This window comes from Lactuca serriola, chromosome 3 (genome assembly GCF_051521515.1).
Source record: "Lactuca serriola cultivar US96UC23 chromosome 3, Lser_US96UC23_V15, whole genome shotgun sequence".
NCBI classification, from domain to species: Eukaryota; Viridiplantae; Streptophyta; class Magnoliopsida; order Asterales; family Asteraceae; genus Lactuca; species Lactuca serriola.
Window position 1 is genome coordinate 173,526,435 of NC_136410.1, and position 26,270 is coordinate 173,552,704.

Here is a 26,270-nt window from a genome sequence, read left to right on the forward strand (position 1 = left end):
GGGGAATTTGGGGGCGGGAAATGCAACCCCTACCGTTTACCCTGACATCCCTACTAGAGATATAAGAATATTAGGTATGGACAACTTGAGGTGATGTTATAACAAGAAACAACAAGAAGAGGGGGTGGTGTTCATTAGGGATGTCAAAAAGTCCCGTGGGGGCCCCGTCCCGTTTGGGGGATTTTTTTTTATAAAAAATCGAGGGCGGGGGCGGGATCAAGGTTAACCCCTGTTTTATTTTTGGGGGCGGGGGCGGGGGTAGGCAATCCCGTCTCGAAACCCCCATGGGGCCCCGTTTATAAATTACACATATATTTACATATGTTAATTATATAAATATAATAAACAATAACATGATTTTGAGCTTCCAAAATTTATCAAAAAACATGTTTTTAAGTTGTTAGTATAATTTTTTTAAATGCTATAACTTTTTTATTTTTAACATGTAAAATACTACTATAAATAATTATTTGTTACCTAAAAAATAGCTTCTTTTAACCTAAATAACAATTTATTTTAGCTCAAAAAAAGGTAGCCCAAAATCAATCGGGGGCAGGGGTGGAAAGTCTGAATATTCCGGGGGCGGGGGCGGGCGATGCACTCCCCGTCCCATTTGCCCTCGTTGACATCCCTAGTGTTCATAGTGTTATAACACCCTTTTAAGAGGAGAGAGATAATTTGATAGCCAATAGATAATCTCGTTTCTTCTTTGTCATTGAAACAACAAAAAGCAACACAAACAAGATGCAACAAGAAAGAAGGATGATGTTACGGTGACTCATACAACATACTCTAATATGTTTCTGGATAAAACTAGATAAAACTAATTGTGGAAAGACAATGTTACACTTAATAATAATCTTTTTTTTCTTTATTTTTTTTTCTTTAGGGTTTTGTTACTTTCACTGCCGTCACTTTGAAATCAAATCGCTGCTCAATCTCCCACTTGAAATTGAAAATCGCTGCTCCTGCCTCCGGTAATCGACGGATGAGAGTCAAGCGGCTAGCCGAAGTCGGAAATCGTCTACCCTCTGAGCTCTGAACTTGGATTCGTGAAGGGGCAAAGGGAAGCTTCAAGCTCGTAATTGCCAGTCATCATCCCTGACGTTGTAATCGAACATTGCATGACGCCACCTGCCGCCGTCGACGAGCTGCTTTCTTCTCCGCCTCTGTGCTCCGGTAATCTTTTTCTTATTTTCTGATAAGTTGGTAATCTCTTTTCTGTAGTTCATAATCAATGTTTCAAACCATGAAAATGATTAATTACCATTTCTAATTCGCGATGGTACATTTTCCAATGTTTTTTTCTAAGTTTTTTCGTCTTCCAAAAACCTTTCTACAAACTTGATCATCAATCATCCAATATTCAAATGCTTTAGAAATTTGTTCATGATAGATTTCATTCCCTTAAAAAAAATCCCACCATGAATCCATACATCTCTTTACCCTTTTAACTAGCCATGGGCCCCAATAAGAAGCTTCAAACATATAGTATGGTTTCCATCGAAGGTTCTCATGGTATTGATGATTTCATAGATGTGATTTGATCTCATCTCAATGAGACTAAGTTAAATTCACCATCTCAATCCTTAAATCCCAAATTCTCAATCATACGAGTTTCTACCATTCATGGAGCCTGAAACTTTCATTTCTCCCCAAACTCCACCAAAATCAATTTACCGATTGCCTATTAAAAAATTAATATTATTTTCACCTTCACCTATTTAGCAATTATAACTACTAAATAAGCTAAAAACCAATGTTAACTCAAATAAGTTCTAAAACATGAATATTACATAACTGATTAACAATGAGAATTCAAATTATATCCGAGAAGGAAAGAAATTATAAATACATAGGTATACAACAAAGAAAGAAACAAAACAAAGTGTAAAAAAATCTGGAAAAAGAAAAACCTTTGAAGCTGATATAGAGAGAAGGAGCAGAAAAGCTTGTGTTTATCACACTACTTGGCATCAAACTAATATAAATCTTAGAATACTTTTCTCCTGTTTGTTTTAATTACAGTTTATGTAAAAACAAAAATTCAAGGTTACTTAAAATAGAACTTCTAACACTTCAAACCAATTTCCATCAACTAATACTTTAAACAGGAAACCGGAACAAAAGTTGTAACACTGGATTTATGGTATAGTCAATTAAAGGAATTCTAGAATAGGAGTACAAGAATGTGGAATATAGAATCAGTTGAATCTATTGGAAGCATGGTTCTAAAAAGCACGCCTCAAGATGTGCCATGGCGCGAGGTGTGGTGTAGCCGTTGCGAAAACGTCCAATGCGGGTTTTTTAAGCGTGACGCCCAAATAACGAGTCAATGCGTGCCTTTTTGTGTTATGGTGCGAGTTTTTTGTTTGTTTTTTCTGATCGGGCCTAAAATAATTGAGTTGTTAACTTTTTTATATTAAATAATAAATATTAATATAACACTTCTAAAAACTTGATATATTTGATAAAATTAAATGATTATATGATTTATGTTTTCTAATGTATATAAAATAGTCACACCATGAAAAACGTCATGGCTCGCTAAGTCTCGCCATGGCTTAACTTTTACCTTCCTGTCAAGCCCACACCTCACGTTATTTAGAACCTTGATTGTAAGCATTAATCAAAGCATCAGAATTCACAAACGAAATCGAAAAGGTTGTGAAGCGCAACTTTTTTTTTTTCTTGTTCTTCTGATCGATGGTTTTCCCACCAATATCGAAATCAGCGATCCAAACTCCAAATTGGGGATCCTAATCACAAATTGGACCAATTCCGATCGGAAAAAACACATTCCGGCAATTGATTTTGCCATTTTATAAAAAAATTGATTTACCAGATTAAACAAAAAAAAACTTTATATTGCTACGTTGCTTTTACCTTGCTATAAACCCCATAGCGACACACCATTGCCTCGCCTCGCTATAGTAATCATAGCGAGTGCTATTGACAACACTGAGTGAAGTTTAGGTGATCTAGAAGAAAACATCCATAGAAAACAAACATTATTATGGTTTCATTTTTCAGATTTAAAATCCACCCAGACCCTAGATACGAAAATAAGGAAGAAGAAATTCAGTGTTATCGATAGCAAGGAAATTGCGAAAACCTACCTATGACTATTTCATATTTTAACAATTATAACTAATAAATAAGCTAAAAACCAATAATATTAGATCAAATAAGTTCTAAAACATGAATATGACAAAAAAATGTGTTATTTTTAGACTCTAAAATAAGATTTACAAATCGTCCAACTCGTCGTATTCGGGCTCATTCTCCACTACTTGTTCCACAACCTCTTTATAAGCCCCAACAACATCATTTTTCCCTTTATCTTCTATCAAACGTTATCCTCTAGAGATTTTGAGCTTCTCATCCACCCCTATAGGCCTATAGCCTTTGCAGTTACATCCCTTCTCAAGTCATCACCCTCAAACACGAGAACATCTTCTTCCTCCCCCAACCACTCGTTCGGATCTTGAGCGTTTGAGTCGTCCAATATATGATTGGTCAACCGTATCGCACATGTCGTACCTCCTTATCAAAGTCCGAATTATATTTTATGTAAACTAAATCATTTAGTTTTTGTCGTTAGTTTCTTTTTTAGAATGAAGCTATAGAAATAATATATAGCCATTAGCAAATATTATAAGTTATAATATATTTATATATATATTTAACGATTTTAAAATTAATGAGCTACTTACATGCTCAAATGCTCTCTAGTTACGCTCACACCCCAATGAGCTAAGTCTTCTACTTGTAAGACTTAGCACCTTAACGACAAACTTTTTAAGTGTCAGTGCTCACAATCTATATTGCATCCACCACTTCGCTAGTAACAAAATAAAGAAATAAGTTAAATTTTCTTAGTATCTTTAAAGCATACATATGTTATATGGTTATACATGGTGAAAGCATTACTCTCATTTTTGTAGCTATTGAAACCCCAAAAATCCCTTGTGTGAATCTTCAACTCTTCTTCTTCCGACAACAACTTATGTAATATGTATGCATGCCATCAACCCCTTAATCACCTCATTAATTTTAACCTTTTAAAACTAATATATTGTTAAGTTAATTTTATATATGTATCTTTTCATATTGCTGAAATTAAACGCATTTGAGATAAAGTTAATTGAACATCTAATACGTACAAAAATCTCTTCAATATGGATCCTCATATTGGGTACCCTAAAATGGCTTCTTTTTAAGCTATGAACATAAACTTATATAATAGTCTTGACTGAAACTCATTACTCAACTCTCCATTTTGCAACTTACTATTTTTTTATCTTGTAATTTTGTTCTGATTTTGTTTTTCTTTTTGGGTAAAAAAAAAAAAAATCTGGAAGAGAACAGCAAGATTAGTCACAGTAGATGATGGTCACATTCGCCCCTCAACCCCTCCAATTAGGGATATAAATTTTGTTTTGTTAGAGAAAGTGGATGCTTTTTATGATTTTGAGTGGTGGACTGGAGTAATCACCAAAAAACTTGCTGATAATAGATATATTGTGTTTTTTAAACACAATAATAAAGAGAGAGAATTTAGTCACCTTGAATTAAAGCTGCATGTTGAATCTAACTCTGTGAAGCAGCATATAACTGAAGATAAAGCATCAATGATGAAGAGAACAAAGGTGACAAATGGTGGAATTGGAAGCAATGATAATAAACATCTCAAGTCTTGTAGTAATAAATTAAATACTGGAATCACTTTTGATGATCAAATCCTATTAGATGTGGGGCCCAGTAAAGAAGTGAACAACCTAATTGTTGGTGAAACTGAGCTTCTTTCTCGTGGAAAGAGAATGGTGGGTTGAATCAATGAATCTGTGATATTAACTTTAAGAAATGTTTTATTGATGATAAAGATTGTATTTTTTTTTTAATACATGTGCAGCTTATTAAACGAGAAAAAAATATTGGATTCAGTAAGAGTCCAATTCCATTGATGATTACTTCTGCAAGAAAGAAGGGGAGATCATCGGATGATTTTAGAGTTGTGAAATCTTTTTTACCCGAAGGTTAGAAATTTTAAATTTGATTTTTGTATTTTCTCATCTTGGAAAATATAGCAAGTTAAATGAATTTGGCAGGAGGTGAAGGTGATTCGATGAAAATAAAAACCCCGAAAAGTGTTGAGAAAGTGGTGCATGTTAGCAAAGAGGTGCATCCTCCACCTATTACCTGTGTTATGGGTTTGCAATGTAATGTGGTGACTAATATGTTACAAACTAAGAATGTGAATGTCAAGTCGCCTACCATGATTCCTCCAAATGTGAGTTTTTTTTTTTTTTTTTTTTTTTTTTTTTTTTTTTTTTTTTAATTGAAATGTTATAAACCATCTCAATATTCGTCATCACATTGTGTAGGAGGGGAAGGAAGCGGATGGAGGTAGTGGGACTCTAAAGAGGAAGAGGGGAAGACCATTCAAATCAAAACTCAAAAAACCCAAAACACCCTTGGCAGGTATAATTTTTGAGTAAATTACACGAATGGTCCCTATGGTTTGGGGTAATTTGCACACTTGGTCCCTAACTTAATTTATTAACTCGGAAGATCCCTACTATTTGTTTTTGTTACGCGTTTGGTCCTTACTGTTTGTTTTTGTTACGCGCTTGGTCCCTGTCTTACCTAAAAAGACTATTATTTAAATAGGGAAAAATTGAGGGGTAAGGTGAAGGGGATCGGGTTAGGGTTAGGGGTGTGTTTATTTAAATAAATTAAAAAATCATGGGCAAAATAGTATTTTTAGGTAAGACAGGGACCAAGCGCATAACAAAATCAAACAGTAGGGACCTTCCGAGTTAAAAAAATAAGTTAGAGACCAAATGCGCAAATTACCCTAAACCATAGGGACCATTCGTGTAATTTACTTAAAAACATATCATTTTTGACTTACATTAAACAAAAAAATTATTCGAAAATTTTCAGTAACAATGATCCATGAGAATGAAGATGCATCGCCATTGACAAAGACTCCAATAGAGAAAGTACCAAACACAACAATAAAGAAGTATCAATCCGTAAAAGGAAAACGAGGCAAACGCCGTAAAATAAAAAGCATTAACATGGTATCTCCACATTCACTTGAAGATTCATCACCAAAATTAAAACAGAAACCAAGAGAAAGGTTAGGGTTAGGGTTAGGGTTAGAACTGACAACCTTGGATGAGGATCAACCTCTATCAACGTGGTTCGAAGGAAAACAAAGAAATGGTGGTGAGAAATTACCATTCGAGAAACGAAGCACCACACTATGGGAAACATTAGAAGCAATGGACATATTCCAGAAGCTTCCACAAAACCCACATTTTCGTCCACTCGAGAAAGAAAAGGAATGCACGCGCGAAGGACAGGCGATCAGCAAAATGGTAAGTTACGTGCGTATAATGGAGTCAATCTCACAACAACTGACACTGGAGGACCGAAGAAGCGTGTTTGAGGAAAGCATTGAGGCATTGTTGGATTTGGAGTCGCATGGGTTTGATGTGAAGGTGGTGAAGGAGCGGGTGAGTGGGTTGCTTAAGATTAAAGAGAAACAGGAGTTGCTTGAACAAGAGTCTAAGAAAGTGAAAAAGCAAATGGAGGTGGAGAGAGTTGAAGGGGTGAGGATTGATAAGGAGATTGAGTTGGTGGATCAACAGGTGGTGGTGTTGTTGGAGAGACGAGCACAGGTGTTGAAGAGGAAGGAGAAGAAGGATGCGGAAGTTGAGGGTTTGGAGGCTCAGATGGAAGAAATTCATCGCGGGATATCGGAGGCTAGATGTAAGTTTGATGGTTTGGCTGCATCATCTTTGTGTGGATGACTTTGATTGTTTGTGTATTTATTGTGTTAGTGCTAACTAGTAGGGGATTTTAGTTGAAGAGCTTGTAGTGTGTCATGCTCTTCTTTTAGCTAAAGGGTTTTATGACTTAATCACCTTAACATCAAGACTGTTTGTTTGGTTAACATGGAATTGCAACATAGTGTTTGTCTCTTATAACCAGAAAAAATAAAATTAACGTAAAGTAAACTAGTAATAATTATAATAATAATAAAGATATTAAAATAATTATTTTAAAAATACTGTTAGTTTTGATATTTTTTATAGGTATAATCAATGCGGCTAAAATCTCAAATGTAAAAAAGATTGATGGGGATTTTTTTTCATAGATATGGTCAAATTTGGAGGATTTTTTGAAAATAACTCTATCTTAGAAAGTACCATCTAAAATAAGACCAAGAAATTTCGAAAAAAATGGTACGTTTTTACTCATTATCTAAAGAACCACTATGAGTTCTTTTCAAAAAAAAAAAAAAAACATTGGTGATTTGATTTGATTTTTTTTTTTCGTTTCCTATTTAAGTTGTGTTTAAATGAATTGGTTTGGACGGATTATTTGAAATGATATGGGTTGTCTTTATAAGAATTTGTAACTTGGTTAGGGATTTAAGGATTGAGTTTGAAAAGTATTTATTGATTTATTAGATTTTCAAAAAGGCTATAAATTTTTTTATAAAAAAAAATTGTGTAGGAAGCAAATAAGTACTTTTGAAAGAACATTTTACTATCATCAAAAAATTATTTTTCAAAAGTAACACTTTCTTAGTAAATAGGTTTAAGTATTAAAAAAACAATAATACCCCTAAACCTATTTACCATTTTCAGTCATTTACTCATTTTACAATATGTAAAAAATAATAAATAGGTTTAAATATGTAAGCATGTTTGTTTTTTTTTTCTTTTTCATTTTCCATATATAAATTAATCCAAACACTTTTTTTAAAGATTTATCAATATATAGCTTCTTGCCACCACATAACAAACTCATTTTTGTTGCAAAATAAACTAATAAACAATTTTATCAAAAAATGCTTATTGAATTAAATAAAGAATCCCAAACACTCCTTTAGTAAACAATAGCTTAAATGAATAAAATCTATCAATGGGTTTTCTAGAAAAAAATTATAATCGTTTATCAAGTACAAAGGTGAAAATGTAAGCGGTATATATATATATATATATATATATATATATATATATATATATATATATATATATATATATATATATATATATATATATATATATATATATATATATATAAAGAGGATAAAAAAGGATAAAAACTGAAGGTGTGTATCTAAGAATGAAATAATGTGTTGGTAATTTGTTTTATTAATGATATTTAAGTGTAATAGATTAATTTGGTGATAAAAGATAATCTTGATAAATATTAAACAAGTATGATGGTACGGAATGCACATTTGTTTAAGTTTGTTCAAGATTCAAAGTAGATTATCATTTAGGGGCGAAACCCCTGAATGAACGGGGGTTCAGGGGTAGCACCCTTGGGAGCGGGGTCCAAGGGGTGGCAGCCCCTGGTGGGAACCAATAAGTAGAGCCCCTGCATGGGGTTGAAATTGTCTTGTGACAGTTTTCAAACATAAATGATATACTCGTTTTTTGATCATTTTTCTGGCACATGTTCAAGAACATTGCACTCACATTCTCTAAATTCGAAATCTCTTAATTTTATCTAATTGAGTGTTCGACTTATACCATCGAAATACTTCAATTTGATAGTGAATTCACTACTACTTTCAGAGAATCCAAACAATCTTTTCATCCCTAATTTGTAACATAATGTGTATAATTTGTATGTATGAGCACGTTGAGTTCAACAAAAACATACCACAAAAGCAATAACTTTTTAGTGCATCTGTTATCAAATGAACGTCGTACCATATGCACCAAGGTTGTGTAACACTTGAATTGGGTATGTTTCCTTTTAGCCTTTGTATTTAAAATATTGCATTTTTGGTCCTTGTGGCTAGTACGCGCGACGTACCATAGTATACGCTTAGCGTACTAGCGAGGGTGTGATTGCGGGTCCGAGCCTCATACGTTGGGCATAATCTGGCCAGCTTGAAACCCTAATTTTTAGGCTTTAACCCATATATAAGCTCATTTAGTCCCATGAGCTTGGCCTCTTATCAACCTCTATATGCCCTAAACCCTAAATTTCGATCCTTAGCCATCATTTTGTGTCTTTGAGCTCTTGAGAAGAAATGTTGGTGTCTTATTACTCATTTTGAAGGGATAGAAGAAGATTGAAGGTTCATTTCTTGGTGTGAAGCTTAGAGATCCATAATCATCATTCCTTTTGCAAGTCATTGAGGTATAAGATCTTATCTTGATAGCTCCTTATATGGATCTTCTTTTGGACTTGTTTATGACCATTTTAGTCCGTTTTGGTTGGGACTTGTGAGCTTAGGTCGTTTATGGAGCTTATCCTTTTAGATCTGGACGTTTTATGGGTTTCTCAAGCTTAAAGGTGCAAACTTTATGGTGGTTTGTGGTCTCATGCATGTGTTAAGTCACTTATTAATCTCTTTTGAGCTCTAGAGCCTCATTAAGCCATGCATGCACGTAAAGTTAGCAATTTTACATGATAAACAACCTTAAGGAAGTCAAGTCTAAGTGTTAGAGTGAAGTCTTAACTGTTTAAGAGCAGAATGAGAAAGTTGGCAAAACAGGGGGAGTATGTTGGGCGTACAAGCTGGTACGTCGTACATATAAGCCCTGAAGCGAGTACGCTTAGCGTACGAGCTATGTACGCCCCGCGTACTTAGCAGTTGGGCTTCGGAAGGTTTGGGCTCACGGTGTTGGGCCATGATTGGACTACAGATGATTAGGGCCTTGTTGGGTCATCAGAATGCTATTTTGGGCTAAGAGGTTTATTGGGTCTTGGTTGAAGGCCCATAAAAGGGGTTTGGGCCCAATTTAGAAAATTAGACCATAATTGGGCTGTAACGTCCCGATTCTCAGGTATTGCTTAAATAAGAATTATTGGGTTAAGCTCTACTCGACGAGTTGGTTGACCTACTCGTCGGGTAGCAGCTGGATGAGATCGCATTTTAAGTGGCCTACTCGACGAGTCCATGTTGGGACTCGGCGAGTAGGAGCTGGCAGTGGAAACCCTAAATCCCGGGGTTTGCACCTCTATTTAAAGGAGCCTTAGCCTCTTTTGGCCTCTTTACAGTATTGGAGAGCCCCTTAAAACCCTAATTCGTGTATGTGTGCCTTGGTGGGGTGTTTGAAGCTTGGAGAAGAGAATCTTGGAGGAAGAAAGCTAAGAGTGCAAAGGAAATTAAAGCAAGAAAGGAGTGGGAAGCAGGAATTACCTCAGCTAGCATCCTTTGGAGGTATCAAAGTGCCATCCTTACTTCCTTTTTTCCCTTTTGTAGGGTTTCTAGGGCTTTTTATGGATTTTCAAGTTGGTATGATGAGCTATGGGCTAGATCTGAAGTTGTAACTTCAGATCTGGACCCTCCTTGGATTCTAGAAGCATAAAGTCATAGTCTTGGTTGTGATTAAGGTCCCTATTGGGCATAAAGTTCCATTAAGAGCTTAAAATAGACATTTAGAGCCTTTATAGCCATGCATGCACGTAAAGTTTGCAACTTTACGTGATAAGCATGCCCAGAAGCTTGGATCTATGAGTTAGAGCCGTTGCATGGCTCAAAATATGTCTGTATGGAAAAGAAGGACTGAATGGACTCAGCGAGTCTCAAAGTGACTCGGCGAGTCACATGAAGATGGCCGTGGACTCGACGAGTTGGATGAACAACTCGGCGAATCCGATGAAGATTGCCATAAACTCGTCGAGTTGAAGAACAACTCGATGAGTCGGATGAGTTTTCTCTTGGATATGTATGAGTGTGCATCCGTCGAGTTGCAAGGAGGGAACTCAACGGGTGACCTTAAGTTTGATCGAGAATCAAAGGAACTCGAAGAGTCACTCCGATGACTCGGCGAGTTGGAATGTACTTCAGGAAACTTGACGAGTAGCCAAGAGTACTCGACGAGTAAAGGTCAACATGAACTGTTGACCTTGACTGAGGACTTTGACTTTGACCAGGGGTTGACTAGTGGGTTATGGAGTACCTTATAAGGTTAAGGACTTATGAGTATGACGTACTTTGATGATAGGTGGTGGAACCTGTGTCAAGTGATCCGGGAGTTGGAGTTTACCTTTCGCGTCGACATCTGCGAGGTGAGTTATCCTCACTATATCGATAGGGTCTACGACACCAAGGCCGGCCCTTTAGTTGTTATTGTTATGGTATGCTACGTGTGGCTATGATCTATTAGATCATAATCAGGGTAGATGGTATGTTGTGCTCTTATGATTCGTAGGGATTGGTATGTTAGTGACCTCCTAGGTCGGTACTCTAGTTACAGAAGAATTCTATGATTGATGATCAGTGTGACAGATATGTATGATGTTTGTATATGCCTGTATATGATAGTATGTGCACATGGTTATTTGTTGGTGGTTGGGTTGAGGCGGTCCTGCTTTGTGCTGAAGGCCAATATACCCTATGAGCGGTCTGGGGAGACTGTAGGCCCATATGGCGGACCAGTCATGCCGAAGGCTCGGGATAGATTCAGACAGACTGTAGGCCCGGTAGGGCGGTCCAGTCAGGCCGACGACCCAGTATTGCATGATGATTGATTGATTATTTCTGACATGGTATTGTCAGTGTGGTATTGGTATTTTGGGGGTAGCTCACTAAGCCCTTGGGCTTACAATTTTCAGTTTATTGTTTCAGGTACATCAAGAGATCATGGAAAGGCGAAGGCGTGACCGTACCGCTCCTCATCCTTATGTTATAATTTTTAGGACACTCTGATGGAAAATGATTTGAAAACATTTTGTAAACAATGCTTATTGGTTTTTATTTAAGATTGAAAAAGTTTAAATTTGACTTAAAATTTATGGATGTTACAAGTTGGTATCAGAGCCTTGGTTTGAGTGAATTGGAGGAACAGTCGTGTGAATCCAGTCTCAAATCAAGGAGATTTTTGGAACATAAGTTTTAAAATGGTTTTCAAAATAAGGATGGAGGATACAGAGGGTACGATCAGCCGAAGCCTGTAAGTGAACCCCAAAATACCATACAGTTATTTGATATTTTGATATGTTAGAACAACATGCTAGTGCTAGGTTAGGGATCTTCAGGAATCACATGATAGATTTGCCTGATTGCATGATGCCTATTAGCTTAGGGTTTCTTGTATGTGGAATTGAAATCATAACTATAGATGTTTAGTGTATGCATCATGACTGTGCATAATAAAGACCTTATAGCCTGAGAATGTTGATCCGACCTTCAGATAGGATTAGATATTCGAAAGTCTATTGGGTCCAGCGTTATGTGCAGCTAGCATGCACTAGCGCTGCAGGGGATGATGGAAGTTTCATGGATGTGTGAGTCGTGATAAGTGGTGAGACTAGACGCGAGATATTTGGTATTCCCCTAGAAGTGAGGGTCGAGCGCATTTATATGTTAATGATATTGTTAGGGCGTTGTGGTGATAATTGAGACAAATATGAGTAGATGTGGAGGGTAGTATGGGCCCGTACTACTGAAAGCACATGACCCATACGCGTAGCAAGGAAATCACAACCCCTGGGGTTTTTGGGGCTTTGGTCTCCTGACATTGTGTTATTCATCTGATAACTTGTATATATTCCAGTATGGTGGTGACAAAACGTGTTGCTTCGGGATCCGGATCAGGATCAGGATCAGGATCGGGGTCGGGAGACGGAGGGTTGGAGGTGCCGGTAGCACCTGAGCCCGTGGTTCAGATAGGGACCGAGGAGTTGGATGCCAGGATCAGGGAGATCATGCACGACGAGATTGTTGTTGCGTTCCGAGCGCAGCTGCCAGAGATGTTTGGGTCGATTAAGACCGCGATGGTTGAGTATTTTGATGAACGTTATGCAGCTCTAGCAGAGACAGCTGCCGCTGCAGCCACTTCGGCTGTAACTGCGGCAGGGGTTGGAGGAGGAACTGGCAGGGCTTTCCAGTACCGGGACTTCGATAACACGAAGCCCCCGACGTTTGATGGTACACAGGATGCGATTAGGGCTATGAGGTGGTTATCTAACGTGGAGGGCTGTTTCTTCACGTGCTCATGTCTTGCTGACCAAAAGGTCAGGTGTGCCCTGAACCTGCTGAGGCTTGGGGCAACGGACTGGTGGAGGCTGACGACTGGTTCGTATACTGATGATCAGCGGGCTGCTGTTACTTGGGAGCAGTTCAGAGATATGTTCCGCACCCGCTACGTTCCACGCATTAAGCGGGAGCGGCTTGCGCAAGAGTTTTTGACATTGAGACAGGATGGGGAGTCTATGATGGAGATTACCCTTATGTTCACGGAGAGGGCTATGTTTTGCCCGGAGTTTTCTTCAGAGTAGTCTCAGATGACTCGTTATCTGAGTATGCTCAAGACTGATATTCGATAGTTTGTGTCTACACAGCGATGTGATACCCTCCTGGACCTTCAGGAAGCCGCGCGGCGGCGTGAGCTAGAGATAGAGCTGCAGTTGAAGGAGCAGCGTCAGACACTGGCACAGTGTCAGCCGGCGCCTAAGCAGTCTAAGACCGCTGATACACGATCCAGGGGTCATCAGAGCCGCACTTATGGAAAGTGTGGCAAAGCTCATTCGGGGGTTTGTCGAGCAGGAGGTGGGTGCCACAAATGTGGCAAGGAGGGGCACTATGCCAGGGACTGCCGTCAGTCCGCCCCTCCAGCAGATATGAGGATTTGTTACCATTGTCATCAGGTTGGTCATGTGAAGCCCAACTGTCCGCAGCTCGACGCCAAGCCGACGCAGGGTTCCGCGCCAGCTGCTGTGAGGATTGGAGATGTGAGGCCAGTCAAGGTGGAGCCTCCGAAGGCTTAGGGTCGCGCCTTCCAGCTCACTGCTGAGGAGGCCAAGTCAGCACTAGATGTGGTTGCTGGTACGTTTTCTATTCTCCGTCTCAGTTATTGTATTTGTGTTATGCTTATTGATTGTACCTGTGATTAGGTACATTTTTAGTGAATTCTTTGCCCGCTTTGGTATTATTTAACTCGGGGGCGAGTCGATCGTTTGTATCTCAGACCTTCTCTAGAGGGTTCAGTGTGCCGATAGATGATCTTGAGTGTCCGTTGCGAGTTTCGATCGCCAACGAGCACGGGGTCTCTGCTTCTTCGTTCTTCCGGGGATGCGAGTTGGAGATTTTTGGGGTGTCCTTCCCGATAGATTTGATTTCTATTCCCATGAGGGATGTATGCGTGATTATAGGGATGGATTGGCTTAGCCGTTTTGGCGCCATGATCGACTGTGAGGGGCAGCGGGTGGTGGTTCGAACCCGAAGTGAGGGAGAACTTATGGTATATGGTGAGGGCACCAGGTTGGGATCAGGGTTTTGTTCAGCAGCCAGGGCTCGGCAGTATATTCAGCATGGGTGTGCCGGTTATTTGGCGTATGTTGTAGATACGCGGGTTAGAGAGCAGCTCTCAGATTGTGAGGTCCCGGTGGTGAGGGAGTTTGCTGATGTATTTCCGGAGGAGTTACCCGGAGTGCCTCCGGAGAGGCAGGTTGAGTTAAGGATTGACCTAGTGCCAGGTGCGGCCCCTATCACTAAGGCGTCGTACTGACTGGCACCGCCAGAGATCTCACACCCCCAAACCAAGGATGGCGGAAACGTTCGGGGGTGGAGGACTTCATGTATAGTATCACAACAACGAGTATAATAGTGCTCAAAGTAAATACAACCATCATAAATATAATTGAAAAAGTTATACCAAGTATATGTTTACAGTTTTCAAATCAATTACATTATGATGACAAAATGAACTGTTTGACGATTTATCGTCCCATCCTCAAAATGCTGTTGGTTTTCCTGTTTCACTGATTTCTTGAGAATACAAGTAGTTTTGAAAAAGTGTCAACAATTAAGTTGGTGAGTTCACAAAAGTTTTGTTTGAGAAAGAACCTGTTTTCCTTGTAAAAGTGACAAAGCATGTTTCCAGAAAATCCAATATTTTCTTTATTAAGTGTGAAATGAATGCTTCTATGTCATGCGATAATGAACCCTAGAAAGACCCATAGATTCCTTTTATAATCACTCAGCGTATATAAGTTATATAAAAATTAAGTTAAATAAACCGTTGAATATAATGGGTCTGCGCTAGGTCCACAACCAAACAAGGAATAGGAGATAAGGCAGGCCCACCAATTCTAAGTCGATTGTGACTAGATTCTTATATAACTCTAGCATATACACTTAGCAATTATAATTGAAACCTAACAATTCTAGATGAAATGTAGTTTTAATAGAAATATGTTTCCAAAGAAAATCCAATATTTTCCTTGTAAAAGTTAGGTAGTCCTCAATCCCAGGACCGAAAGTAAACAAGTATTTTCCATACTTAAAGATATAAAAGTGATTTTAAATCGGCATAAAACCCCCTTTTTTGATATAAAAGTGTACAAGTATTTTTCCATACTTAAAGTAATTCCTGTGAGTTAAATCGACATAACTCGCTAATTTAAAAGTAGAACCCGTAAATCTTATGATTTGTTAATACCACATGTGAGCTATTATAACCATGCTAAGACTCAGACGGCCTCGTAATACGACGTTCTTCAGGCGTCGCACGTTAAATGACACTTGTCACCTCAGACCTGCAGGTCTAGCTGTTGCAAGCAGCTCAGGTGCGGGCTTGTCAGACCTAATATAGATCTATACACAACTATCACGCTCTCCTTACATGAGACTCTGATTACAATTTACAAAACTTTTGACTTTGTTACCATAAAGGTAACATGAAGGGAATGACTCACAAATTTATTCATTAACAGATTTACGTGAACTGAACTGAAAACCTTTGGTAAATAGTTTGAAATGTAAATGATACATAAACTATACCTATTATAGTTTATCCAAAACGTTTGTGATGTAAAAGAACTCTTTTATGAAAATACATTAGTGCTATAAATCCATAAACTATGATTATTATAGCTTGTTATATGTGTTCTAAATGAATGAAAAATCTTATCATGAATGACTAAATTTCAGTTTATGATGATAAACTAACAAGAAAACACATTCAATATTTAGTACTTATTGTTATACACTTTGCTCAACATAATACAAAGTGTTATGAAAGTTATAAGTTGTTAACTAGTTTTTAACCTATCTGCACTGTTTTAGAAAAATCATACGGAGTCGAAAACCAAATATGTAAACTCTGAGAGTTCATAAAATGTGTCTAGTTTATCCATAATTTTTATTATGATTTTTGGAAGTCTTTAACTTGTGTTAAAATGTCCATATTCACAGACTGGTCCGGATTTGTTCTTGAAATGATACACTGTTTTGTAAAAATCACCATAAATCGTAGAAAAATCGTATGGAGATGTTCAAGTAGTCATTTTAAAGGTATAAACTTGAACTATTTGTATCTAATACATTTTTGAAAACTAAAATGTTTAAGTTGACCAAAACAGTCCGTGAATGGAGTTAAACTTTCTTGATGAAAGCTGTTGGAAAAGTTTAGTTGTGTTCTTGGTGTTTTAACTTGTATCCCCCCCCCTCCCCCCTTTAAAACTTAAGTAAACATGAAAAGATAGGGGTATGAACTCACCTTATATGATTTCAGTGGGTGGATGAAGAAGATAAGAAGAGAAGTGTTCCACTCAAGAACACTTAGAAGGTTGCCTTGAAGATTCGAGAATCTAACACCAAAATGATGGGATTTGTGTAAGCAATCCATGATTGGAGTAGAAGGAAGTGTAATAATCATAAGGATGATGAAGATACTTACCAAAAGTAGGAGAAAATCCTTGGAAATGCCTTGGAAATCTCGAAATTGAGAGAGAAGAGTTGAGAGAAAAGTGGTTGATCTTTTGGTGGAAATGAGAGAATGAATGAAGTGTGAGGAGAGAGGGTGGATGTTCCAACTCTAAGAACATTGGAAATGGATGGAAATAATGAGAAATGACTATGAAGTGACTAGGGATGGTGGGGAGGGGTGTGGGTTGGTCATGGAGTGGGTATGGGTGGTTGCTTGTGTCATAAATTAAAGAAAAGTCAACACTCCACCTCTTGTACTTCACCCACTCTTCTTGGATAAGATTTACCCCAAAAAACGTGGTTTATTAATAAATATGGGGCCTTATATGTTAAAATAAAGTTTTGGGTGAAAATACCGCGTTAAAATGATGAAAAACGGGCTTAAAATGAAGTCGTAGTCGAAAACCGGGAAAAATTGGGCTTCCGGCGAGACCTCTCGGTCCTGGCCGAGGTTCGGTCCCTTCTGGTCATGGACCGAAGGCAAAATGGAGCGAAGGTATGAGAGTTCGGCCCGAAGGTGGCTTCGGTTCTTCATGTGAGGTTCGGTCCTGAGGCTTCGGGTTCAGACCTGGGGTTTCGCTTCCCAGCAGTTCGGTCCTTAAGGGGACTTTCGGCTCTAAGAGGGTTCGGCCCTATAGAGTAGGTTTTGGGTCCTTAAGCCTATTTTACTCGTTTTTACCCCGTTTTAAGCGGTTTTTGACCTGGTTAAGGGTCGGGATCGCTCGAAAGACTATAAAAAGTTAAAGGAACTTTTGAGAGAGATTTGGGAGAGATTTCACATACTTGGAGAGATTTCTCATACTTAGAGAGTTTTGGGAGAGATTTCACATACTTAGAGAGATTTGGGAGAGATTTCACATAATTAGAGAGATTTTGGGAGAGATTTCACATACTTGGAGAGAGTTCTCATACTTAGAGAGATTTGGGAGAGATTTCACATAATTAGAGAGATTTGGGAGAGATTTCACATACTTAGAGAGATTTCACATACTTGGAGAGATTTATTATACTTAGAGAGATTTGGAAGAGATTTCAAATAATTAGAGAGATTTGGGAGAGATTTCTAAATAGAGAGAGATAAAGTGAAAGAGATTGGGAGAGGTTTCGTTTGTGACATTTTTGAGTGTTCGGCTTCGCAACGCAAGGTCTGTAAACTCCATTAAGCCATGTTTAAGGTTCCTACACACTCCCGATGAGTATGCAACATTGTTTTATTATTTTGGTTCGTTACTTACCATAGTTTTGGGTTAATGAGATCTAGATATACAAACTTTTCAATTGATGATTTCTCATTAGCATAGCGAGTTGTATAGTAATTACCTAACGTAAGCCCTAGTACACAAGGGTTAATTGAGTCGAACGGTTTGACTTGTTGACTTTTGTTGACTTTGAATTGACCGGAAATTGACGGTTCTCACAAGAGATGCAGGAGTTGTCATCCTAGTTGCAGGAACTGCTGGGTAAGCAGTTTATTCATCTGAGTAGTTCACCCTGGGGAGCACAGGTCCTTTTCGTCAGGAAGAAGGACAGTTCGCACAGGATGTGCATTGACTATAGGGAGCTGAACAAGTTAACGGTGAAGAACCGTTATCCGCTTCCGAGGATAGACGATCTTTTCGATCAGCTGGAGGGTACATCTTGGTTTTCCAAGATTGATTTGAGATCAGGATATCACCAGGTCAGGGTGAGGGAGGAAGACGTGGAGAAGACCGCGTTTTGAACTCGTTATGGTCATTACGAGTTCGTGGTGATGCCGTTCGGACTCACCAACGCGTCAGCAGTGTTCATGGATCTGATGAACCGGGTATGCAGACCGATGGTGGATCGCTCGGTCATTGTGTTTATAGATGATATTTTGGTGCACTCCAAGACTCGAGAGCGGCATGAGGAGCATCTCAGGGAGCTGCTGGAAGCTTTGAGGCGAGAACGGTTGTATGCCAAGTTCTTGAAATGCGAGTTTTGGTTACGGGAGGTCCAGTTCCTCGGACACCTCATTAACCAGGAGGGGATTCTGGTCGACCCGGCCAAGCTGGAGGCGGTTATGCAGTGGGAGACCCCGAAATATCCCTCTGACATCAGGAGTTTCTTGGGATTAGCAGGGTATTATCGGAGATTCATTTGTGATTTCTCCAAGATTGTCGTACCCCTCACTCGTCTAACGAGGAAGGGGGTGGATTTCTGGTGGGGCCCTGAGCAACAGAGGGCGTTTGAGACCCTCCGACAGTGCTTATGCAAGGCCCCGAGGGAGTGGAGGATTTTGTGGTATTTTGTGATGCATCCATTACTGGCTTGGGGGCGTCCTCATGTATAGAGGACATGTGGTAGCCTACGCATCGCTGTAGTGACAAAGAACATGGTTTGGCATGCGGAATTAAAGCTTGCACAATTGAACATGGTGATTTGGGTGTTTAAGAGATATATTGAATGTATATGGTGTTACAAAAAAGGACTAGATCTAGACTACATAATTAACACACACTTACACACTCACTTCTACATCTCTCAAGCACACCTCTACAAGTGGTATGAACCCACTATTTATAGAGGTGTTTACATGTCTCTCTCTCACTCTCTATCTCTCATAAGTCAAAAAGCAAATACTCCACATGCAAGTGGGTCTACACAAGTCAAACATTTACAAAGTCATGAATGAATAACTTTGCACCCCAACATTCTCCCCCTCAAAGTTAGGAATGAATGACCCACTTCAAATCTTCCAAAATCAAGCACTACGCGGTTGAGCCTCAAAGGTGACACATGTCGAAACGAACTTCAATCTTCAATTCTTCCAGGATTCTTCAATTTGGGCTCTAGGATGTCAAACCATACAATCCGAGCAGCAACGAATGATCAAGAGTATCCCAAACTCCAAATAATCACCCAAAGTTGCGCATAAAAACACACCCTAAAAATCTTCAATAAACCAAACCCATTTCGAATACATCACTTCCGAACTTCCAATTGCATCATCTCGTAGGCTTTAAAAACTTCAAGATCACTTCGGTCTTCAAATCCGCGTCATATGAAAAATTCATGTTTGAATTTCCATATAAAACTTCTCCCCCTTTTTATAATCGAAATTTGATTATAAAACTCCGAGGAAAAAGAACGTGCTCTATTCGGAATTTTTCATGTTAAAACTCCCCCTTAACATGTGGCATAAACTTTGTGCTTCAATCCGGAAAATCCAAAAATTAATGAATTTTTATCATCGTTCACGGATCGCCTTTGACATAATTTCTCAAAAATGGGTAGAAATTGTCAATTTCAAAATTCTGCAGTGACCCGTTGCGCCAAAAACAGTCAAATATGCGAAAATTTAGCCCATTTGCAAAACCGGGCATAAAGCGTAAATTCGCACAAACTGCAAGGACCAGAACTGAAAATTCTGCAATATCTCAGCTTTTATTACCCATTTTGCGAAGTTGGGTATTTGTTGCCAAAAATGCGAAACTGCAGGTACTTATTTTGAAAATTTCTGCATTTTCTTCAAACTTGCGAAACTTGGCTAATTTTGCCATTTTGTGAAAATATAAGGGGCCAAATTCGAAACTATTTGTTTTCTTCTTCCCAATTCATTAACCAGTGAAACTTCGCATCATCGTTCGCAAGCCCCTTACAAATGCTTCACATCTTTCACCCAATTAACCAAATATGCGAACACAATCTCTATAACCAAATGTGAATCCAATGGTTATAAGCAAATGCGAATCCTTATCTCTTTTACCAAATGCGAGCATTAGTTTTGAAACCAGATGCGAACACAAATTTATTTTACATGCGAATCCCAGTGAACAACAGAATCAATCCATAGATGCGAACTCGACAGAAATCAATCACAAAATTTTTATTATTCGCATTTCATTCTCAATCCAAACACAAGCAATCAATTTTTCATATTCCTGTAACATCTTCGCATTTCGTTCTTCAGCTTTATACATCATAAATCATCAATTGAACTTGCGAACTCACTACAAGATCAAGAATTGACATCACTTCTCATTTACAAAATCCATATCATCGATACCTCACTGCTATCTAGATCATCGATATCACAGTTCTTCCCAAAAAAAAATTTGTTCATTCAATCATCAACCATCGATTGCGAGACTCAGTTCGTTCCAAAATCACATCCACCATTCTTGTCAATTTGACCATAAACAACACACTCAATTTCGTTTTCAATTATTGCTTATGTATCAAAAATCAAGCTATCGATTTCATATAATCGACATCAGATTTCGAATTGAGTCGTCTTCACAAATCACAACATTACTTGTGAGGGTCAGATCAATTTCGATTTCACAACAACAGCTTTCGTTTCGATTTTCATATCAACAATACACAACAAATTTCAATTTCAAGGCCAATCAACAATTCAGATCTACGTTATTCACAAATTTTGACTTTTTGTGATGACCTTTCGATTTCAACAAATTCATCGATATCAAAATCATCAAAAACGAATTTAGATAGATCTACTATCAATTTTGTTTCTTAGTAACAAACGATTGATGAAAGAAGATCGGTACTCAAGAACACAAAATTAAAGAGCTATAGATGAAACTGGAATATAGGAACGATAATAAGAGTACAAGTCGGCTATGCATAGAATGTAGAATAAACACAGTGAGAGTAAATATCGATGAATTTGTTCAATAGAATTTTGGGCTCACATGTTTTGGACTGAATATCGATCATTGATTGGGCTTCATGATGAACAGTATCGAATATAACTTGAGTTCAAATCAATAATCAATGAATTGATTATTAATTGGGCTTTGAATTATGTATCATATGAACAATGCTCAAACAATTTTTAAATTCGAATGAACAGTACATATCAAAATTGAGCAACAAAAATGAATTTCGATTTTTATTTTTGTTTTGGATTCAAATGAACAATTGCAAATTAAGAATTAATTCAAACAAACGAATATGAGAGTGGATCGGGATTTGATCAAAAAAAAAATATTGGATCACAACAAATGGGTTTTTCAATAAAATTTAGATCCAACGAGTTAAACGATCACAAATCAGAAACGCAACGCACGAATCAAATATTACGAGAGATCATAGAGAGAGACTCACCAAAATTGTTCAAGTTGCGACAAAAATTGCCAAACCGAGAATCGTTCTTCAAAAATCACCTTGATCTTGAAGACCCGCTCTGATACCAATTGTAGTGACAAAGAACATGGTTTGGCATGCGGAATTAAAGCTTGCACAATTGAACATGGTGATTTGGGTGTTTAAGAGATATATTGAATGTATATGGTGTTACAAAAAAGGACTAGATCTAGACTACATAATTAACACACACTTACACACTCATTTCTACATCTCTCAAGCACACCTCTACAAGTGGTATGAACCCACAATTTATAGAGGTGTTTACATGTCTCTCTCTCACTCTCTATCTCTCATGAGTCAAAAGGCAAATACTCCACATGCAAGTGGGTCTACACAAGTCAAACATTTGCAAAGTCATGAATGAATAACTTTGCACCTGAACAATCGTGGCAGCTGAAGCCGCATGAGACGAGGTACCCCACGCACGATCTTGAGTTGGGAGCAGTGGTTTTCGCTCTCAAGATTTGGAGGCACTATCTGTACGGGGTCCATTACACTATATACATGGATCACAAGAGTTTGAGACACATCATGGATCAGCCGAACCTGAACATGAGGCAGCACAGGTGGCTGGATGTGGTCAAGGACTATGATTGCGAGATCCTTTACCATCCTGGTAAAGCGAATGTGGTTGTGGATTCTCTGATCCACAAGTCAGCTGGGTCCTCGACCCCAACCAGGTGTATGAGGATAGCGGTGGATTCCCCACTGGTGGGTTTGATCAGGGATGCTCAGATTGAGGGCATGAGACCAGAGAACAGGAAGTTGGAGAGGATTAAGGGCGAAAGTGCCTAGTTTGTTCAGGATAGCCACGAATTGTTGACCCGTTACGGTCGGGTTTGGGTTCCGATGTTCGGAAGGATCCGGCAGACAGTGATGGAGGAGGCTTATAAGTCTCGTTTTTCGATTCACCCGGGAGCCACCAAGATGTACCGTGATTTGAGTTCGAGTTATTAGTGGCCTGGCATGAAGCGAGATATCGCTTGGTTTGTTGAGAGGTGCTTGACCTGTAAGATGGTCAAGGCCGAGCATCAGAGGCCGCATGGTAAGTTGCAGCCTCTGGAGATTCCCATGTGGAAATGGGAACGGATCGCGATGGATTTCATCACGAAGTTGCCGAAGAAGGCAAGGGGGTTCGATGCTATATGGGTCATCATGGATCGATTGACCAAGAGTGCCCATTTCCTTTCCATACGGGAGAGTTCGTTGGCAGAGAAGTTGGTTGACCTGTACGTCAGAGAGGTTGTCTCTCGTCATAGGGTTCCGGTTTCTATCGTTTCCGATCGAGATGTCAGGTTTACTTCCCGTTTTTGGCAGAAGTTCCATGAGGAACTGGGTACACGACTGCATTTTAGTATGACATTCCATTCGCAGACTGATGGGCAGAGTGAGCGGACCATTCAGACCCTCGAGGATATGTTGAGGGCGTGTGTTATTGATTCCGGTGGGAGTTGGGATTCCCACCTACCGCTTGCAGAGTTCGCCTACAACAATAGCTATCATTCCAGTATTGGCACCTCGCCTTTCGAGTTGTTGTATGGGCGGAAGTGTAGGACCCCAGTCTGCTGGGGTTAGGTTGGGCACAAAGTGATGGGTCGGACTGAGGTAGTTCTGCAAACTACCGAGATGATACAGCAGATTAGACAGCGACTGCGAACCGTTCAGAGCCGGCATAAAAGTTATGCCGACCGACGCCGATCTGAGCTGGAATTTCAGGTGGGTGACATGGTTCTTCTGAAGGTCTCACCCTGGAAGGGTGTGGTCCGCTTCAGGACGAGGGGAAAATTGGGTCCCCGTTACATTGGGTCGTTCAGGATTGTTGCTAGGGTTGGCAGGGTGGCTTATAGGCTAGAGCTTCCGGGGGAGCTTAGCCGGATCCACAACACATTTCATGTTTCACAATTGCGAAAATGAATTTTGGACCAGGAGGCAGTGGTATCCTTGGATGACATTTAGGTCGACGAGCGCTTGAACTATGTGGAGAGGCCAGTGGCTATTTTGGAAAGGAAGAAGAAGATTCTGCGGAACAAGGAATACCTTTAGTAAAGGTACAGTGGGAACATCGGAAGGGATCCGAGTGGACATGGGAGCCGGAGGCGGAGATGCGTGAGCATTACCCGACATTATTTATTCCAACGGACTTCAAGGATGAAGTCTAGTTCAAGTGGGGGAGAGTTGTAACGTCCCGATTCTCAGGTATTGCTTAAATAAGAATTATTGGGTTAAGCTCTACTCAACGAGTTGGTTGACCTACTCGTTGAGTAGCAACTGGATGAGATCGCGTTTTAAGTGACCTACTCGACGAGTCCATGTTGGGACTCGGCGAGTAGGAGCTGGCAGTGGAAACCCTAAATCTTGGGGTTTGCACCTCTATTTAAAGGAGCCTTAGCCTCTTTTGGCCTCTTTACAGTATTGGAGAACCCCTTAAAACCCTAATTGGTGTGTGTGTGCCTTGGTGGGGTGTTTGAAGCTTGGAGAAGAGAATCTTGGAGGAAGAAAGCTAAGAGTGCAAAGGAAATTGAAGCAAGGAAGGAGTGGGAAGCAGGAATTACCTCAGCTAGCATCCTTTGGAGGTATCAAAGTGCCATCCTTACTTCACTTTTTCCCTTTTGTTGGGTTTCTAGGGCTTTTTATGGATTTTCAAGTTGGTATGATGAGCTATGGGCTAGATCTGAAGTTGTAATTTCAGATCTGGACCCTCCTTGGATTCTAGAAGCATAAAGTCACAGTCTTGGTTGTGATTAAGGTCCCTATTGAGCATAAAGTTCCATTAAGAGCTTAAAATAGACATTTAGAGCCTTTATAGCCATGCATGCACGTAAAGTTTGCAACTTTACGTGATAAGCATGCCCAGAAGCTTGGATCTATGAGTTAGAGCCGTTGCATGGCTCAAAATATGTCTGTATGGAAAAGAAGGACTGAATGGACTCGGCGAGTCTCAAAGTGACTCGGCGAGTCACATGAAGATGGCTGTGGACTCGACGAGTTGGATGAACAACTCGGCGAGTCCGATGAAGATTGCCATAAACTCGTCGAGTTGAAGAACAACTTGATGAGTCGGATGAGTTTTCTCTTGGATATGTATGAGTGTGCATCCGTCGAGTTGCAAGGAGGGAACTCAATGGGTGACCTTAAGTTTGATCGAGAATCAAAGGAACTCGAAGAGTCACTCCGATGACTCGGCGAGTTGGAATGTACTTCAGGAAACTTGACGAGTAGCCAAGAGTACTCGACGAGTAAAGGTCAACATGAACTGTTGACCTTGACTGAGGACTTTGACTTTGACCAGGGGTTGACTAGTGGGTTATGGAGTACCTTATAAGGTTAAGGACTTATGAGTATGACGTACTTTGATGATAGGTGGTGGAACCTGTGTCAAGTGATCCGGGAGTTGGAGTTTACCTTTCGCGTCGACATCTGCGAGGTGAGTTATCCTTACTATATCGATAGGGTCTACGACACCAATGCCGGCCCTTTAGTTGTTATTGTTATGGTATGCTACGTGTGGCTATGATCTATTAGATCAGAATCAGGGTAGATGGTATGTTGTGCTCTTATGATTCGTAGGGATTGGAATGTTAGTGACCTCCTAGGTCGGTACTCTAGTTACATGAGAATTCTATGATTGATGATCAGTGTGACAAATATGTATGAGGTTTGTATATGCCTGTATATGATAGTATGCGCACATGGTTTTTAGCTCACTAAGCCCTGTGGTTATGGTCCTAGGGTAGAGTCTTTTATTTGACAGTCTATTTGATCATGTATTATGTATAGTTTGCTTGCATAAGGGAATCAAAAGTGAGAGTGGAAGTTTCCAGCATGAGTTGTAGTATATGAGTTTGAATGTTCTTTGATTATTCTATGGATTGAAGCACTACTACACAAATGTTGCTTTCTTTGTGCTTTGTGTGACTCTTAAGTGATGTAAGTTAGCTATTAAATGAATATGTTAAGTCACATGTAATAAAGGCTGAATAATCTCAGAGTGATGGATTTGACCCTATTGCGCAACTCTCGTTTGAGTCTAACTGTTGTAGAGATGAGTCATTTACTCGAAGGATTATCTTAGCTTTATTGAATATGACTATATTCATGAGGTAGCTAACTGACATTATGGGGAGTTCTTCAGCAGCTGATGGCAGGGTGAGGACGGACACCTAGGAAATGCTTTGGTGGATTTAGTTGCGCTATTAGCAAGCATTAGAGTATCAGTTTTAGTAGGTGACTTGGAGGATTCGAGACAATTCTTGAGGAAAGTATGGATAGGTGTGGAAGGTAGTATTGGGCACGTACTATTGAAAGCACAGGATGCATACATGAATCAGGGAGAGTCTTGGAAAATCTACGAAGCATGTGGGATGAGGATTCTTGGGTATATTTGGATCTCTTGCATGTTTTTTCGGTATGGTGTTGAGCACTCAAGGAGGTGGTCCAG

At 39.4% G+C, this 26,270-nt stretch overlaps 1 protein-coding gene across 4 annotated transcripts; it reads left to right on the plus strand.

The window, feature by feature from the left end:
• Window positions 1-876: 876 nt before the first annotated feature.
• Window positions 877-6,982, plus strand: LOC145093381 (DUF724 domain-containing protein 7-like). Of its 4 annotated transcripts, none has more exons than XM_079031496.1 (6): window positions 877-1,179; window positions 4,372-4,826; window positions 4,916-5,039; window positions 5,112-5,293; window positions 5,388-5,484; window positions 5,950-6,982. In XM_079031496.1, exons 1-6 carry the CDS (start codon window positions 1,125-1,127, stop codon window positions 6,822-6,824), a joined length of 1,788 nt encoding a protein of 595 aa, XP_078887622.1. In that variant the 5' UTR covers window positions 877-1,124; the 3' UTR covers window positions 6,825-6,982. The 4 variants fall into 4 exon arrangements, with proteins under 4 accessions (XP_078887622.1, XP_078887623.1, XP_078887625.1 ...); XM_079031497.1 differs by having other exon boundaries at window positions 880-1,179; window positions 4,365-4,826; XM_079031499.1 differs by having other exon boundaries at window positions 880-1,179; window positions 4,608-4,826.
• Window positions 6,983-26,270: the final 19,288 nt, after the last annotated feature.

Excerpts from the sequence above, each read along its gene's own strand:
- LOC145093381 (XM_079031496.1), top strand. The coding sequence starts at position 1,125 with ATGACGCCACCTGCCGCCGTCGACGAGCTGCTTTCTTCTCCGCCTCTG. Across the intron at positions 4,827-4,915 it reads TTTCTCGTGGAAAGAGAATG|CTTATTAAACGAGAAAAAAA; the intron begins GTGGGTTGAATC and ends ATACATGTGCAG. Across the intron at positions 5,040-5,111 it reads GAAATCTTTTTTACCCGAAG|GAGGTGAAGGTGATTCGATG; the intron begins GTTAGAAATTTT and ends TGAATTTGGCAG.